The 17,884-nt window shown below is 48.5% G+C and overlaps 1 protein-coding gene across 1 annotated transcript in view; it reads left to right on the top strand.

The window, feature by feature from the left end:
- gpc3 (glypican 3) overlaps positions 1 to 17,884 on the top strand; it is a 116,239-nt gene that overhangs the window by 57,051 nt on the left and 41,304 nt on the right. Inside the window, exons 4-5 of the mRNA XM_069193682.1 lie at positions 9,826 to 9,959; positions 11,586 to 11,711. Of these exons, the coding sequence (XP_069049783.1) occupies positions 9,826 to 9,959; positions 11,586 to 11,711 (260 nt within the window). The remainder of the gene's footprint in view (positions 1 to 9,825; positions 9,960 to 11,585; positions 11,712 to 17,884) is intronic.

Raw genomic sequence — 17,884 nt, 5'->3', positions numbered from 1 at the left:
GCGCCTCTCGCAATAAACTAAGGAGCACTGCTGGGCGACACCTCCCGTTGAGCTGCCCTGTCCCCCCAGCGCAGCGCATCACCCCAGATTCCCAGTTTAATCACAAACAAGGTCAGATTTTAGTGTGTAGGTGTTGTGCAGTATGCGTTTGTACGACCAATTTGTTGTCGGTCGGAGGGGACAAAATGTAGTGACAGCGGGCCCTGCTGGGGAGATGCAGTAGTGCAGGAGCACTGTTGAGATGAGATGAGATCACTTTATTGGTAGGATCTCCTCTGCCACCCGCGGGATACCAACCGGCAACCTTCCAGCCACAGCCTGAGCCACAGAGCCACCGCTCCGCCCTGCACACACCACACAACCCTTCTCACAACGAGCACAGGGAATCCCAGCGCTGACGCCCCTTCACCCGACCCAAAAAGGCAGCCTTGCGCTCAAAAGGAATTCCTTTATTCGTATTTCATGTAATACAAGTGGATCTTCCCAGCAACTTTTCCCGAAAAGCCCTCTGCTGTGCGTAGTGGGATGGGGTTTTGAATAGTGCCTTTTCTTGGGTGGAGGAGGGATGGCCACAGGACCGAGCTGGTCCTGACATCGTCCAGCGGAGCAGCATGTTAGATTCTTCTCCCTCCAAGTTCCTGTTTCTCCTTATCCCCCTGTAGCTGGTCCCCTGTGGAACTTGGCGCTGTAAATCACTCTTCTGCTTTGATTTGCTTGGCCTCTTAATCTCTGTCTCTTGCCCTGCCTCCTACATCGGATCCTTGCTCTTAATTATGTCCCTCTGCCCCTCTGTCTCCCTCCTGGTGTTTTCTAATAAAAAAGAACAAGTTTTTCAACTTTCATAAAAAAATAATAATTCTATACAGATATAAAGAGAGTGAGAGGGAAGACCTATCAGCAATGTCCAGGTAATTTTTTCTTCCTAAAGTCCGTGTGCACCTATCGTTCTCTCCACCACTTTTCCTTTCTGCGTTCGTCTCAGGCTCCAATCCTGCAAACTTCCTGTGTTTTTCCCTTCTCTCTCCCCCCCCTCCAAGGGATGCTGCATGATTTATGAAGCTCTATTTTTAACAGTTACTGTGCAGAGCAGAGAGAAGGAGTTTTAGAGTGGCCTCAAGGGGAGGAGGGGGGGGGGGAGGTTCGGACTGACTGCAGGCTGACAAGGCGAGACCTGGAGTCCCTCTCACTCCCCCTGCAGGACCTGGAGTCCCTCTCACTCCCCCTGCAGGACCTGGAGTCCCTCTCACTCCCCCTGTAAGACCTGGAGTCCCTCTCACTCCGCCTGCAGGACCTGGAGTCCCTCTCACTCCGCCTGCAGGACCTGGAGTCCCTCTCACTCCCCCTGTAAGACCTGGAGTCCCTCTCACTCCCCCTGCAGGACCTGGAGTCCCTCTCACTCCCCCTGTAAGACCTGGAGTCCCTCTCACTCCCCCTGCAGGACCTGGAGTCCCTCTCACTCCCCCTGTAAGACCTGGAGTCCCTCTCACTCCCCCTGCAGGACCTGGAGTCCCTCTCACTCCGCCTGCAGGACCTGGAGTCCCTCTCACTCCCCCTGCAGGACCTGGAGTCCCTCTCACTCCGCCTGCAGGACCTGGAGTCCCTCTCACTCCGCCTGTAAGACCTGGAGTCCCTCTCACTCCGCCTGCAGGACCTGGAGTCCCTCTCGCCCCCCCTGTAAGACCTGGAGTCCCTCTCACTCCGCCTGCAGGACCTGGAGTCCCTCTCACTCCGCCTGCAGGACCTGGAGTCCCTCTCACTCCCCCTGCAGGACCTGGAGTCCCTCTCACTCCCCCTGCAGGACCTGGAGTCCCTCTCACTCCGCCTGCAGGACCTGGAGTCCCTCTCACTCCGCCTGCAGGACCTGGAGTCCCTCTCACTCCCCCTGCAGGACCTGGAGTCCCTCTCACTCCCCCTGTAAGACCTGGAGTCCCTCTCACTCCCCCTGCAGGACCTGGAGTCCCTCTCACTCCGCCTGCAGGACCTGGAGTCCCTCTCACTCCCCCTGCAGGACCTGGAGTCCCTCTCACTCCCCCTGCAGGACCTGGAGTCCCTCTCGCCCCCCCTGCAGGACCTGGAGTCCCTCTCACTCCCCCTGTAAGACCTGGAGTCCCTCTCACTCCCCCTGCAGGACCTGGAGTCCCTCTCACTCCGCCTGCAGGACCTGGAGTCCCTCTCACTCCCCCTGTAAGACCTGGAGTCCCTCTCACTCCCCCTGCAGGACCTGGAGTCCCTCTCACTCCCCCTGCAGGACCTGGAGTCCCTCTCACTCCCCCTGCAGGACCTGGAGTCCCTCTCACTCCCCCTGCAGGACCTGCCCGCGCCAGCTCACAGGACAGCAGTGCCGGGCAGGGCTTCCTCACACGCGCTTGCCCACACACACTTCGGGAGTTTTCCTAGTGGGAGAATGACTCAGTGGGTGTACGTCCCCTCTCTGCGTCGCCCATCCTTTCTCTGGGTCACTGAATAAGTGAGGATAAGAAGAAACACACTCAAGAGCAATATAGTGCTTCGGAACCAAGCCATAAATAGCTCACGGCGTTAGGTGTTCCCCGCGTAGTCTGATGCGCAAACGTAGAAAAATTCGCGTAAAAATTCCTAATGAGCCGTCGTCGTCGTGGGATACCGGAACACACAGAGCTGTCCCAGTCCTCCCATCATGCACACGCCCTCATCATCTTTCTTTCATGGGAGTGTGGAGTGGGCCAGTCATAGCGTGTCGTAGCGTGTCCCCGACTGGCTGGGAGCTCTTCTCGGAGGGCAGGATTGATGGAGGGATCGCTAGGGAATGGATTCCAACTGCGGTCTGCTTTCCGCGCACCGCTGGCCCACAGGCGTCTCGCCAGCCGCCCGCCTGGCCCACCGGAGGGATCCGGAGTTCCCAGCGGCTGACACTGCTCGCTTCCACAGGGAGCAGGAGAAGTGGGGGTCGGAGATGGTGAGGGAGAGGGTGAAAGACACGTTTAAAAAAAGTGAAACAAGTATCACAGCCCCCCCTCCTGCCTCCTGCCTCCTGCCCACTCCTTCTTCCTCCCCCTTCGCTGAGATAAGGCACCACCTGGTCTTCGCCCGCGGGTGCAAGTTGTGTTACTGTGAGCTGAAATGATTCTCTCAGCAAGCGGGGGATGATGGACGGAGAGGTTGTGTCTGTTGTTGAAACCAATTTGTCAGGAATTATTATAATTTTGTTTCTTCCCTGTGCTGTACCCAGACACTCAGATAATAAGATTTCATCCTTCCTCTGGCTGTATGAGCAGCCTCCCGTGTTCAGGAACCCACATTCCTTTGCCAATGTTTGCCTGGGGGCAGGTGAGTTCAGCACACCATGCGCACTGTTAATTACAGCATTGGTTCCTGCTGCGCACCTGTCTCCCTCAAACAGGGAGCACCATACATCCTTTCCTCATCCTGTCCCGGACAGAGACTCTACCTGCAATTAAATGTGGACTCAAGCAGTGAGGCCGGGATGCCGTTGCAGGAACCTTTGATGGATGTGAAAAGTAACTGCATTGTACGACAGGGGTTGGAGACATTCTCTAGCTAGTACAAAAGGAGACACCTGAGTCACAAAGCACAGTTTTGAGTTTGCTCAAACAGCCATGTCAAGATGAGCTTTGTTCCTTATTAATGTATTAGCATTTGCAGGTAGACCAAAGGAGGTCCTAAAATTATTTTTAAATAAATCAAACATTGTGCCATTTTTATTCCCAAGAACAACAGTATCACATCCAGTACTGTCTGAATGTTCCTCTGGTGCAGTGTCTCCTAGTGTCAAAAGGTGATGACAGTGTAGTGATTTTTTCTGGGACACCCAGATGAAGCAGCCTAGAATATTTTGATTTGCTTGTCTGACTCCATCCGAATCTGAGGACATTGTCTCATTAGATTTGGAATTTTTCAAATCACGCGTGGTGTATTCTCAGGAGGAAATCTTCCATCCCTATCCTGTAACTTTGTAACGAATTGCATTGATATTGTTATGTTTTCAGCTTTTCCTCTTCCATCCATTTTTCACCCAAATTCTATCAAGAACTGTGTGCGTGCAGGAAATCTTTCTGGCACAGATGTTCAGTATACCTTCCCTGCAAACTGGAGACTCCGTTTTTGTAAAATAACAAGAGACACTCGCACCAGCTGTCAGAGGAACAGTACAGAGATTTCCCTAGATTCAGATAGAAGCAGGAGCTGCATTTCATTGCCAAGCCACTTGAAGTACTCGTAAATCACAACAATAGCAAAAAAGTAATTATAGTAAACAATCATAATGAATGTGGGAGACTTTAGTTCTATATATCTCTGATTTTTAAAATGTTCCTTTTCACACTTATTGCATACGTTTTACTAATGATCACAGAGATCCAAGTAACTTATTTCCAGATTATCTTATCTGACACTGAAAAGATTAGACAAGCACAAGAGCGCCACCCATAAGGACACGTAGAGCACTGCAGTTTCTCTGCTCTGTCTTGTTCTGCTTGTATCGGGTAATAGTGTGTTGTTTGAAGCTTGCCACATATACAATGCATTAGACCCTAAAGGACCCTAAAGGGGTTAGTCCATATCAGTCCTCAAGGGACAAATCCTAACTCTTAGCATTTGTCTCAGTTAGGAAATGAGCTCCTGAAGATTTCAGCACACGGTGAAAGGCAAATAAAAAAAAAACAATGTATTTATAAAAGTGTTTGTACTGGCATTCATTTTGTCTGTGCTACACACGATTGCTTTCAGATATTAAACTGAATGCATCCAGAGCAAGCATTTACTATGTACTTTGAATGTGCAGTTTGTCTAGGAATATAATGCAATGTGATCTGCTTTAACTAAGCAAGTGCATAAGAGCATAAGGGTGAATCCTGTAATTTGAACAGAGGGAGTGCTTTGAAGCTGCATGACAGGGAGTGTGCACTGGAATTCCATGGCATTCATTTTGTGCGTGTCCGTGTACGTGTGGGTGAGCCTGCACATGTTCAGGGGTCCACGTGTGTGGAAGGGTATGGGAGGGAGTGTGTGTGCTCCAAGGTAGTTGCTACGCTGTGCTGATTACAGACAAAGGGGCTGAGAGCCTGAGATAAAGGCCTGTGTGTTTTATGGCTGTCAGACTGAGCAGGCCTTTCTGTTGACTCTGGTGTTAATTTTGTTTGTCCAGCCCTGGGTGAGATTAATACCCTCCTAATGAGCTGGTACCTTGCAGATTACATCCACTCAAGGGGGGTTTGGAGTCTCTCCAGCTGCTAAACCCCCTCTCTCCCTCTACCACGCGCTCCCAGAGGACTGTCTTTACCAGCAGCAAAAATATCACTTCAATATCACTGCGCCTTTGGGTGAACAGAGTTATCACAATCTATGCAACCTGCAGAATGAAAAAAAAAAAGATGATTATGTTGTTTAACAAGCTGGGTTTTTTTTTGTGCCGCAACCCGAAACTGCTGATTGCAGTGCTCCGAAGATCGCCAGGGTTAAACAAGCCAGATGTTTTTCCCCGCATAAAAATTCCTAATGAGCTGCCACTGTCAGGGGATTGATGCTGGAATAGGCAGAGCTGTCCCAGTGCTCTAATCATCCACACAGATTTCTATCTTTCCTCAAAGTGTAACCAGATCTTCAATGCTGTAATTGGTCGCCTCTGTTCCTGATCTCTTTAATCATACAGGTAACCCTATCTCTGGGACTGCCAAGGCCTTAGCCTATACACTTAAAATGCAGAGCAAATTTGTGAGTAGTTCACCATGTCTGATACTCCGAACGCTGTACGTGTTATGCTGAGGCACCACAGAGGGCCATCTGTGTCTGATGCCCGGAGCCACTCTTACTGCTATCAATGCCCAGAAAACAGGACCACCCTCCTGTACAGGAAATGCAGCTGAAATTGGCTGCCTGTGACTCAAAGACCTAGCCTGTCTCCTCAATGGAAAATAGCTATCTCCTCGAGCTTGTTCCAGGTCACTGTCAGCACGGGGTTGATTCATAGCACCTGGGTTTGCATTTTGGGGGTGGTTATTTGCACTTTAAATACCCATGACTGCAGCTGTCACTGCTGTCTGACCATCACCTCTTATGACAGCAAAATGTTTGTGAAAGTATATTCAGGCATACAAATTTGCAAGGATCAGAGCACGCTTAAAAATATATATAAAGTGTTAGCAACAGGAGTAAACCTCACTGCAGTGCCGCGTCTTGAATCTTCACTGAGAAAAGCGCAGTTAAGTCCTTACTGTAAACATTTCTGTTAATACTGCCTACTCAGAGCCGGCTGCTGTGATCTGAGCGATGCATCAGAGGCATTGTCACAGCCTGCTGTCTGCGGAGCTTATTAAATTGCATGGTCTGAGAGATTTATTACCCATCTCTTTGGTAGGTAAATAAATACATAAAAAATAAATAAATAAATAAGCTCTGCAAAGCAAATCATTTTATTACTGCAGTAAATAAATACTGGTGCTTTGAATAACTGCTAATACCATAAAACAAAGATTGATGCACTGGTAATCTTTATGTACTCTAAAAACACTGACTTTAAATTGAATTAAAGCCTTATTGCCCTGTATGGAAAATGAACCCTGAAGAAGAAGGTAATCTTTTTGCAGAAGTTTGGTCACCTCCTGAAACTTGGGACTGCTTTGCACTACACTTAGACCACAGAACATTTACACTAGAGCTCAACACTAACGCATTAGATCTCTTTGCCTGGGGATACCTGCATTGCTGTTGTGTCTCGATCCTCCTCATAATATGCCCAAGGATATTAGAGAGTCACCTTCTCTAAACTCCTTCAAATCCAGACTCAAAACCCTCCTTTTCAGAAAAGCCTTTACTTAACTGGTTCCATTCTTCACCCCTCTGCTCTTCTTAATACCATCTTCCACGGTCTCCTCTATTGTTATTGTTGTATTGTTGTAATTTTAATTGTGTCCTGTCTTGTGAAATTTTCTTATTTATTGTTGTAGTCTTCTTATTTATTGTTATTGTCATCCTGTAAAGCGCTTTGAGAAGCCACCTTTAAAGGCGCTATATAAAATAAAGTTTACTATTATTATTATATTATTATAACCAAATGTAGAACTTCTGCAGCTTCACGTCAGCAGGGACTGCAAGGCCTCCGACTGTATGGGACAACCCACCAGGGAGCACTGTTGCCCTGCACAGCTGGGTTTGACTGTGGAGGAGCCACTGGGCCAAAGTACAGCAGTGGACACGCACGCACAGGCCCAGGGCCTCTGCAGTGCCCCCTCAAATGTTTCCTGCTATCCCCCCGGTCATGACAGAGGAACGGGTTGTGTTGCTGCAACTAAATGAGTCAGCTTTTTAAGATGGGCAACACCCACCAAGTTCTCCATCACAGCTACCCAGAAGAATCGCCACACTTGTGCTGCCATTGTTATGGGTGGAGCTGCCATTTCTCAGTGTAGCATGGCTCCCCCCCAGACAGCTAAAAGCAGCCTAGTGGCGCCAACCTCTACCGTCCCATTCCTGCTCATTCAAGCCCCTCGCCCTCCCTGCTGTCACAAGCACTAGGACAGCGAGTCATTGCCAAGGGGCTCATCTTTTTGCTTTCCAGCGGGTGATTTGTTTCCTCCAAGGTGATACATTGTAATTGGGTATTTCATTAATCATTGTATAGTGCAACTTAATAGCCATACATTGCCGGATGAAAGCTGGGAGGGAGGGAGGTCAGAGCAGCCTCACTGCAGCTGAGGGACAGAGGAGGGTGGTAGTGTGACCCAGTGTGAGGGGTTGGAGGTGCCTACCAGTCACAGCTAAAGGGAGAGAGCAGAAGGCAGGACTGGCTTAGTTCCCGGAGGTAAGGAGACAGGAGGGAGGCTGCATCGCTCTGTGGTTCAAAACACTGCCAGGAGACACCCTGTCGATGGTGTGCTGCACCCGGGAGAGCATCTGCAGGGTGCCATTCATAGTCTCCGTGTGTTGCTACAATATTTCCGCTCTGTAGTTTTGTCCCAGCGCACTTACTGTTTAGCACTGAGAGGCAGAGGAATGATGTGGCCACACAGATGTTGTGAAGGTCTTCATCTTCTGCACAGATGGGGGATAGAGGTTTGGAGCGGACCCTCAGGGCAGAACAAAGAGCTTATACTGAAATAAACTTCGCTAGGCAAAGGAGTATGATGAACTTTCCTGGAGGTTTACAAAATTGTATGCTGATCTGTGCTTCGCTTTGCGTCCAGTTGTCCAGCACTTGTTTTCCCCGTTATCTGTCAATCAATCACTCAGGTATTGGGCTATGCAGTGTCTTTTCTTGAGTTCAGCACTACCTAAAAGCATTTGCAGAATATCACGTAACGTACTTTTGGCAAACAGGAAGTTATAGTCAAATTTTGAAAAAATAATTTGCATTTGGATGCTGAGATATAGTTACAGAATCTTCTAGCTGAAGGGTAATCTAAGATATGTAAAAACATGTTAATTATACATTGATAAAGTATTTTCAGGAAAAAACAGCTTTTTAATCTTTCTGAAATAGTGCATATCTAGAGGTCTTCATATTCTGTATTTGTCTTCCAACTTCCTATCTATTTCAACTTCCTTGAAATGGTAATGAGCTGTCATATCAACTACTTAGAGAAAATCATTAATATTCTCTAAATTTAGAATGAATTTTATTACCTCTAATGATTTTAAATGTTGAACTTGTGATGATACTTTGTCACTATCCGTTGGAGTGTCTGCCCGGCCGTCTCGTTTAACTACTAGCAAAAATAAACCCATGACCATTAAAAACCTACTCTAGGCTAAATGGTGAAATAGCAGCACTGACATGAGAGTCAAACGGGCTCTGGGATTAGTGGAAATTCTGCTTCAGGGGCTGATGATGTTGGGTCAAAAGCACCTTGGACCTTGTTTCAGAATTAGCAGAGTTTTAGTGTTTTTAACTGGGAAACAGAATTGTTGTATGGAAAGTGCTTTGTAAAGACCGTTACGTGGTTAAAAACTAAAAACTGAAAATAAGGAATCCTATTGTAGCAAATTGTAGCCTGGCTAATACCCACTTGAGTGCAGACCGTACAGGTACTGTAGGTTGGTCCTCTTTTTGGATTGCTTCCTTTTAATACGTGGTAGAAAGGTACTATCTTTTTAAAAATGAGAATTTAAAGACGGGTGTACAGTAACGATAAGAACATGCTTTGTCAGTTTTCCATTAATCTATTTAAGCAAGGTCATGTATACTTCAGGTATGCAATCAACACTGACAAACAGAAGAGAGCCCAGAGACAGCTTGTGAGTACAGATATCTGTCTGTGGCGGCTGTTGTACAGCTGCACCCCTGTAGCAATCCCTAATCCCTAATGAAGATGTTGAGCACAGCCAATTTGTTTTATTACCATTAATCAGTATTCAGTTGGGATGGTAAAACAGTATTCACTTAGGAGAGCAATACAATTAGTTGTTAGCAGTATGGCAGATTTAAGTCTGTAATCAATCCCTAGGGAAATTAGAATAGCAAATCATTAACCACAAGCTAAACATTAACATGTATTTGCATTTTTATTACACCTGAATAGAATGGCTGGCTGTATGCTCTAATATCTTACAGATACAGGTTTATGTCCTACTGTGCATCATTTCAATATGGCTTATTTTAAAAGTTATTCTTGTACGGTTCTTTTTTGGCTCTAAGGAGCTTGTTAAGGAAACCTTGATTAACTGAGCTTCAAATTCCCCCAGCAGAATTTAACTCCGGCCGTCCGAAGTGTTTGCAGTCTTAAGCACCGCAGACATGCAGCAGCTGACTCCCTGCCGGGGAGCCTGGCTCTCCGTGGAGAACTTCCTGGCTCTGCCCTCGCCTTAACCCCCTCCGCTCTCCTCCCTCTCCAGGTGAGCAACATGTGTGGTCACTCCTCGCAGCGGCTGACTCGCTCTGCTCCCCCTCCTCATCGGCCGTCTGGGGACCCCAGGGGACTGAAGACCCTAACCTTTGACCCCGAGGAAACCTTGGCTGGCCGGAGGAGGTAGGTTGAGCTTCGCTCCCTGCTAGGAGCATGGTCTGCATTCTCGGTCTCACTGTTTTCAGTTTGAAAATCTTTAAAAATCTTCAATCCTAAAGTTACCTCTGCGTAAAACACCCTATTAGTCTGATGCTTTTATCCGAAGCAGCTAACAGGATTCACGGTTACTTTTCAATCCATCCGTTTTCTGACTGCTAACAGGAGCCAGGCAGGTTACACCCTGGGCGGGATGCCAGTCTACTGCAGGGCAGACACACACACACACACACAAGCACACACGCACACACGCACACACGCACACACGCACACACGCACACACGCACACACGCATCCCAGGGCCTCTTTTCCCAGAAGCCAATTCACCCACCAGCATGTCTCCAAAACGTGGAGGGAAACCGGAGCTCCCAGAGGGTTCTCACACACAACCCAGGGAGAACATGCAAACTCCACTAACGCACAGACAGCATCCCAGGGATTGAACCCAGGGCCCCAGTACTGCGCCGCCATGGAGCCCCCCTCCAATTCCTTCTTCCATTCAGATTGTGGGCTTCTCTCACACACTTCTCTCAGATTGTGGGCGGAGCGGTGGCTCTGTGGCTCAGGATCTGCGTCTGTGACTGGAAGGTTTGCCGGTTCAAATCCCGCAGCCGGCAGGGGAATCCTACTCCGTTGGGCCCCTGAGCAAGGCCCTTAAACCCAACTGCTCCAGGGGCGCCGTACAATGGCTGACCCTGCGCTCTGACCCCAAGCTTCTCTCCCTGTCTGTGTCTGAGAAAAGCTGGGGTATGGGAAAAGATGAATTCCTAATGCAAGAAATTGTATAGGGCTAATAAAGAAACATTATAATTAACACCCTCAGCTCTGCTGGAGGAATGTGGGTGCAGCAGCAGCTGGTCAGGGGTCCAGTGGGTAAGGAGCACAAACTCCAGCTGGAAACGCGTCCCGCTGCACTGTGGCACTTCCTCCGGGATCGGACCAACCTGCTTCCCTCAAGTAACGCATCCAATCCTAGAATTCCCACTCCCGCCGTAATCGGAACAGCTTTTAGTCCAGCTGGGGAAGGAAGAAGCGTGGAATCCGAGCGATCTCCTGCAACAGACACGAAGAACAAAGCTAAATGTCAATTCGAAATGAAAAGAAAAATGAAGCATTTCATGACCCCTGGTGAATTAAGTACGTCAGGACTCACCATCATGGCTCAATGGAAATGAGGAGCCCACACTACTCAATATTTTACTGCAAGAGTTACTAATGGCCATTTGCCTGTCTGTATAAATCTGACGTAAATGAGAGAGCTGATCAGTCATGGCCCCGTTATCTCCATTTGATGGTGTTTCATGGTCGCAGAGAGATGCTGAATCATTTGCGCATTGACGGGCGTCCTTTTTGAGGAATGCGAGGTGCTTGGTCTTTTCAATACGCTGAGAGTGGATCCAGCGGCTGTTTGTGAACTGTGGGAGGGTCCTGTGAGTCGCCGTCGGGTGTGCGTGATGGTGTGCACCCATTTCAGTGCCTTCATGTGTTCATGGGCTCATGCCTCATCCATCCCCCCCGCCCGCCCTGCCTCTGCCTGCCCTGTTTTCTCTCTCCTTGCCGTCCTGACAGTGATTCTCCTCTCGTTTCGCACAGGGAGTTCATCGCCAGCCTGCGCGGGTTCAGCAGTTTCTATAGCAACCTGCCGGAGGCGCTGTGCAGCCGGGAATCCGCCGTGCTCAACGACTCCCTCTGCTGGAATGGGAAGGAAATTGCCGAGAGGTCAGGCCCCTTCACATTGAAAAACTGAAACTGGCGTTTCCTTACGATAGCTGAAGCCAGCTTTTTTCCTGGTTGTGAGGGTTGATTATATTGCAAGAACAGGTCAAAGGCGCCACTACATACTGGATGGGGAGAGGTTATATCACAGGCCGTACGGGCAAGTTAGAGACACCAGTTAACACAGCCAGCATGTCTTTAGCAGGTGGGAGGACACTATAGATTACATTTTTTTCTCCCCCAAACAAACCAGAAAGTTTATCTCATGTCCGTGGCACTTTCTGAGATCTGAAAGGATGACCGATACAGCTGAGTAGCGCAGTCACGGCCATTAAGGTCCGACTGTCCGCCTTGAGTGGGAGGTGAAGCAGAATGAAACCTCTCTGCAGGGGGGACAAGTAAAGGTTTAGGCCCTGCTGAAAAGAGAAGAAAAGAAACGCAACGTTTCAGCTGTGGAGGGTGTGAGGGACCTGAATTACACGGTTCTGCTGCAGACGTGAGGAAGTGCAGATCGCAGATTTAGACCGAATATCATCCACCCCAGTTTTAATAGTGAAAGTCGCGCACAGAAAGGTCCTGACTGATTTATTTGGTTGACGCTGTTAACCGAAGTACCTTCGATTAGTTCCCGGTGGCGCAGCTGGGGTTGTACTGCGGAAACCGGGGCGCACGGCCCGGCCTGAGGTAGCGAGAGCGCCGCACCTCCTCACATTTCTGCCCCCAGCTTTTCGGGTGCAAGATCGCCGCCGAGCCTGAAGCCGAAACAAAATCTCAAGCCAGTGAACGGGCAGAAAAGTTGAACTCAGCGGGGACAGAAAATAACGACGGGGGGGGGGGGGGATTCTGGGATCTGCCGGGGGGAGAAATAAAGCCGGAATGAATCACCCCTCTCAACATCGCAATTAATAACGATGATCTTTCCTAAAAATGAATGATGAAAAAACAAGGAGATGTCTGCTTTTGCTTTCAGCAGAGCTGAATATTTTATGGGGACTGAAATAATTAATGACTGGAACTGCGGCTTCTTACCCTTAGTTAATTGCGCTCTTCGCTCGGATCCGTTCGGCGTCACCAACCCGGAGTGAACCCCATTTGGAGCCTGTAATATTTTACCTTGCGCTCATTCCTTCTGCGCGGAGCGCCGACGCGCAAGGTGAAATGTGTATGTAGTCAGGAAGTGTAATAATTTACCCCCCGGGTGCAGAGGTACCCTGGGGGGTTAATTAACGAAGGGAGAGTGCTCGAGCCGAGGCGGATAGCTCTCAATGTCAAGCGAGACGCCGCGAACACTAAATATCCGCCGAGGTGCTGAGATTTTAATGAGATCAACTGTGGAGCTCTCCTTTTCGGGAGGGTTTTCTTCGTCGAGTAAACGCCCTCGGTTTCGTAGTTAGAAAAAATCTTCCCTAATTGGCCTTTACCGCGCCCTCTTAATGTCGTGCCCCCCTCTTGAGCGTCTCTTTTGAACTGAGAAGGCGGTAGCGTTCCGTCTAGAACTGCTGGCCGCCTCTGGAAGTAATACGTACTGTAGGACACGCTAACTTGCTCCCCCTGGTGGAAGGACATTGTAGCTCTTCAGTGTTGGTCTTCGCAAGAAAAAAACAGACAAGGGGCAGGCTTTAAGAGCAGTCGACAGGGAAGAAGTGTTTTACAGTATATTTGGTTACCCAAATAAAGTATCATGGTCAAAATGTCAGATCCAAAGCGAAATGTTTCTAGACGTCACCTTTTTTTTAAACGACAACGTAACAGGGGGACTGGAAAGGGCCAACTAGACGAATCTTGTTTACCTTTTTAGTTCGTTTTGGGGGGAAGATAAGTGGGTGTAAAACTCTTGCATCGAAGGGAAAAAAAAATAGAATTGAGATTATTTGTCATCTGTAAATTCGGATATATTTGCGTACATGTATATTTTTCTTTTTTAAAATAAGGGAGGCGAGAAAGGTGGTGGGAGAGGGTGTCAGCACCCACAGAGCTGGCGGCTGTCCTGGGTGCTGCGTGCCAGACTTCTGTTCCTGTGACTGACTCCCACAGCCCAGGCTGGCTGACGGCGCTCTCTGCTGTCCCTGCGCTGGAGACCCTCTCTGAGGGAAGCGTGCCGAAGCGCGGCGCTCCATGATTTCTTTCGGGAGCGGTCGCTCTGGTTTACAGCGGGGATTCAGGACACATTTCGGAGTTTTTCCCGAGAGCGGTGCTGTGCGTGTGGGTTAGCTCCGACGCGTGACACGGTTGCCCTCTGACCTCACGGGGGCGTGGCTCAGCCGGGGGTGGCCGGCTCACTCCCTCACTCTGCCCCGCCTGCTCGTTGATGTCTGCCGGACAGGTGTGCTTTTGCGACTTCACCTTTCTTCGGAGGCCATCAAAGTCTCCTTGATGACAGGTGACGGTGGTGCGCTGAGGTGGTCGCAGCGCTGAGTCTGGAGGAGAGAGGGGCTGGACTGGAAGCACAAGAGGCGGCCAGCTCACACTTCTCTTATCCCCCTCCCAGTGCCCTGTTCCCTCCTCTCCCAGCCCGTGTTTCTCAGTTGCTTTGCACCTTAACTTTCTGCTCTCAGACTCTTGCCTCTTTGTTCTGTTTTTCATGGTTGTTCCCTCACTTACCTCTATCGTGTCTCATTTTTCCTTCTTCCATTATTCGTCATGCATGTTTCTTTTCCCTTTTACTGTCTACTTTGTTCTGCCTCAGTGTCTTTCACAGCCCATCTCTCTGTCACTCTCTTTGTCTCACTCTCTCTCACCCTGTCTCTGTCTACACCTCTCTCACCCTGTCTCTATCTCCCTCTCTCTCTCCCTGTCTCAGTCTACACCTCTCTCACCCTGTCTCTATCTCCCTCTCTCTCTCCCTGTCTCAGTCTACACCTCTCTCACCCTGTCTCTATCTCCCTCTCTCTCTCCCTGTCTCTGTCTACACCTCTCTCACCCTGTCTCTGTCTCCCTTGCTCTCCAAAAATATGTCTTTCTCTGTCCCTGGAATTGAGGGGGACAGGGTGTCACTGACCACTGAGAGCAATTTTCCTCCACCCTGAGAAATCCTCCCCTATAGCAGTGGTTACTCTGCAAGAGACCCGCAAGGCTTCGGTAGATTACAGTAGTGGAAAAAAGTAATTAAAAATCGAACAGGTGAAAGAGGATATCATTCTGCAATGGTCACAATTAGCTGTCCATGTCCTGGCTTTTCTGTGCTGGTGTGACTGTTGTTTGTAAGCCAGTGTAAAACTGGTCTCAGTCTCCTCCCACCTCCAGTTATATCTTACTGTGATTTCCAGCCGTAGAAAACACAGCAAACTGCAGTGTCTAGCAGGTCTGCAGCAGCAGGGTGCCTGTGGCGTCCTGCGCAGTTCGCCTGGTGCAGCGTGGAGGCGCCCTGGGCTCTGCTGTCCTACACAGGCCGTGCGAGTTAAGCTGGAAATGACTTTCAGGGAAGGAGGTGTCCACTACCAGGAACGCCTCTCGGGCCCTAACAGTTACTCCGCCTTCAGAGCGACTTGGGTTCCTGGTTTTGAGATAGATTGTTCTGTCAGAGGCAGGTTGCAGCACACCCGTTTGCTCCTCGGTCTCGGATCTTTGGGGAGAGCGGCCGAATTTTGCTAGGAGTTTTAAAAACAGAATCTCCATATCCCCGCGTTACGGATTGCTGGATGGTGGCTTATATGTACAGTGTTATTAATGCAAATTGAAAAACAAAACAAACAGCGGAAGTGCTTGATGACAGCACTCTTCCCTTGAAGACAAACCATTCTAAATTGGCTTTAATGACCAATTTAATACATAAAAAACTGCAGTCGAACTTCGTTCGTAATTATTACGTTCAATCAGATCGAGTAAAAAAATACCAGCAGGAAGCTGATTCTCAGAATTAGCTCCCCGCTCACCTGATTTGAATAATAACAAGACTCACAGCTGGTGTTTTCATTGCATGTCTGTAAGTCAAAGCGGGCATTACAGGCGTGCCTCATTTGTGCTCATTATGGATGTTTGTATCAAGAAAAATTAAAATTTAATTGGAGGCAATTAAGGATACAGGAGTCCTGAACGTACCCTGGGGGCTCTGGCAAACTTGAACAACCCAGAGGAGCTTAAGACAGTCTTGTGATGCACACTGTGGCAGCATGTCACTGAGCTCGCTGTCATGAAAAACGGAACAAATTAATAACTTAATTATAATAACATGCAAGCTACTTCCTCGTCAGGTTTTCTGCCGTTGTAGCAATTCACTTCTCCGATGATTAAAAGCTTTTAAATCTCTTTTTTTTACCAGTTTGTTTAGTTGCTGCTTTGTTGTTTCTCTGATTAGGAGCTGGAGGAAAGCATGGGCCACGCTCGAACGGCTGGGGCTGATTCAATCTGGAAATTCCAGTCCCGTGTTTTTTTTTGCTTTCTGTTAGACTTCCAGTCTAAAAATAGCGCCAGGGATATTTCATACCCAGGCTTGCTTTGCTTGGATGATTGAATCCCAAAACCACCTACTAATATGATTTAAACGTAATCGTGTTTAATATCAACCCAAATTAGTCCTTGGCAAACTCCTGGGTAAAGGCAGAAAGTCGAGTCCTGCATTATTGGTTTTCACTGCGCTGTAGGAACAGGCTGTAAATCAGGGACTTTGCCAAGTTAGCAACACATCTTTCCTCCTCCTCTTAATATGCAACTCCAAAAGCTTCATGACATATCGTTAAAAAAGAAACTCCAGCCCTCCGTCTTGGTAACCTGTTTTAAAGTGATGCTCTCAGACCCAGTTAAAGCAGTCTAAGCTAAGGGTTTGCCCTTAATTCCAGGGCTGAAACTTTGTCCCCCTGTCAGGACTTGATAAGGGCTCTGACGTCCCTGATGTCACCTCTGAAGCTGTGCTTGAGAGCATGGGACGCCCTGCAGGATGCTATCCCAGATAGCCATGGAGAGCTACAGAGGAGCCGAGCTCCTCTCTGTAGCCAAAATGGTCCACATGGACCAGGCTTGTGCGGCATGTGTGAGCCTGCTTGTGCGGTTTGCTGCAAAGTCCTGCCTCATTTAAATTCTCTGATGTACCGGATGACTGTCTTCATTAAACAAAGCTGTCTTTTGTTTTTTTTAATTCTTTTTTTTTTTGGCATTCCCTTTTTTAGCTTTAGGAGTGTATACTCATGTTATATCAACAAACATTCCAGTGGATTACTGTAATTACAGCCTTCAGTCACTGCGCCGCACTGCGCGGAAATCTCACGGTTCTGCTCTCCATGATGGGACACAGCTGGGCGTCTGTCAGCACGGGGCTGTTGTTCCTGAGAATAAGCGGAGACTTTTTATTTGGTGTGTCGCATGTTGCTCAGGGCATGACAGAAAATGCAGCCCAAGGCAGGCGTCGCTCTGACAGAACCAGGAGGTCTGAGCTGCATTGGGAAATGATTTTGCCATCTTGTGGTGTACAAAAGTTCTTCAAAATCTGCCCATGTCAGTGCTCGCTATTACCAGGAGATGGCGCTGTTGGAGTTAAAAGCCCAGAGGAATGTCTGGAAAACTCGCCCTGCAAAAAGATATTTGGGTTTGTCTCATAAACTCCCTGCAAGAACGCTGTGTAGAGACAGAGGGGCAGTTGCAATGCACAGCTGAGAACAATGCTGCCCAGTGTCGTGCAGTGACCACTGTGCACGTTTCAGAATCTGTTCAGGGGATTGCTTCTTCCACTCTTTGAAAAGGTGGCATGGCAGGCCAGACCTGTCAATAATGTTAATAATAATAAAAGCGAAGCCAGTTTCACCACACCCCCCTTTCATTTAAGTGCGTTGATTTCAGAAGCATTTACTATGGAAACTGTGAAACGCATTTTCTGAAACTCTGCGGCCTTCTTTGTGCCTGTCATATGGGCAGAATGCTTATACGAACTGAGGTTTATTTGCCTGAAAAGTGAGGCGATATAGATCAAGCCGATTGCTTATACAGTAATAGGTATGAAGGTGAAGTGTAGCCCAGAGCCACAGCGACTCACCTGGTTTTGTAGCATTAAGTGGGCTAGAGAGCCTGTGACTGGAGTGGGGTCAAGCACGTCACTCCAGGTACAACAGCAGTATCTGCAGCAGGGACTTGAACCCACAACCTGCCAGCCAACAGCTTACCCACTAAGCTTCGCCACCCCATATTTATTCAGTAAGAAAGGGAAGTTAAATAATTGCATTTATTACATGTCACAGTGCTGTCTTATG

Source organism: Lepisosteus oculatus, chromosome 8, assembly GCF_040954835.1.
Source record: "Lepisosteus oculatus isolate fLepOcu1 chromosome 8, fLepOcu1.hap2, whole genome shotgun sequence".
NCBI lineage: Eukaryota > Metazoa > Chordata > Actinopteri > Semionotiformes > Lepisosteidae > Lepisosteus > Lepisosteus oculatus.
The sequence above is the reverse complement of the archived record's forward strand: the minus strand, read 5'-3'. Positions and strand labels throughout refer to the sequence as shown.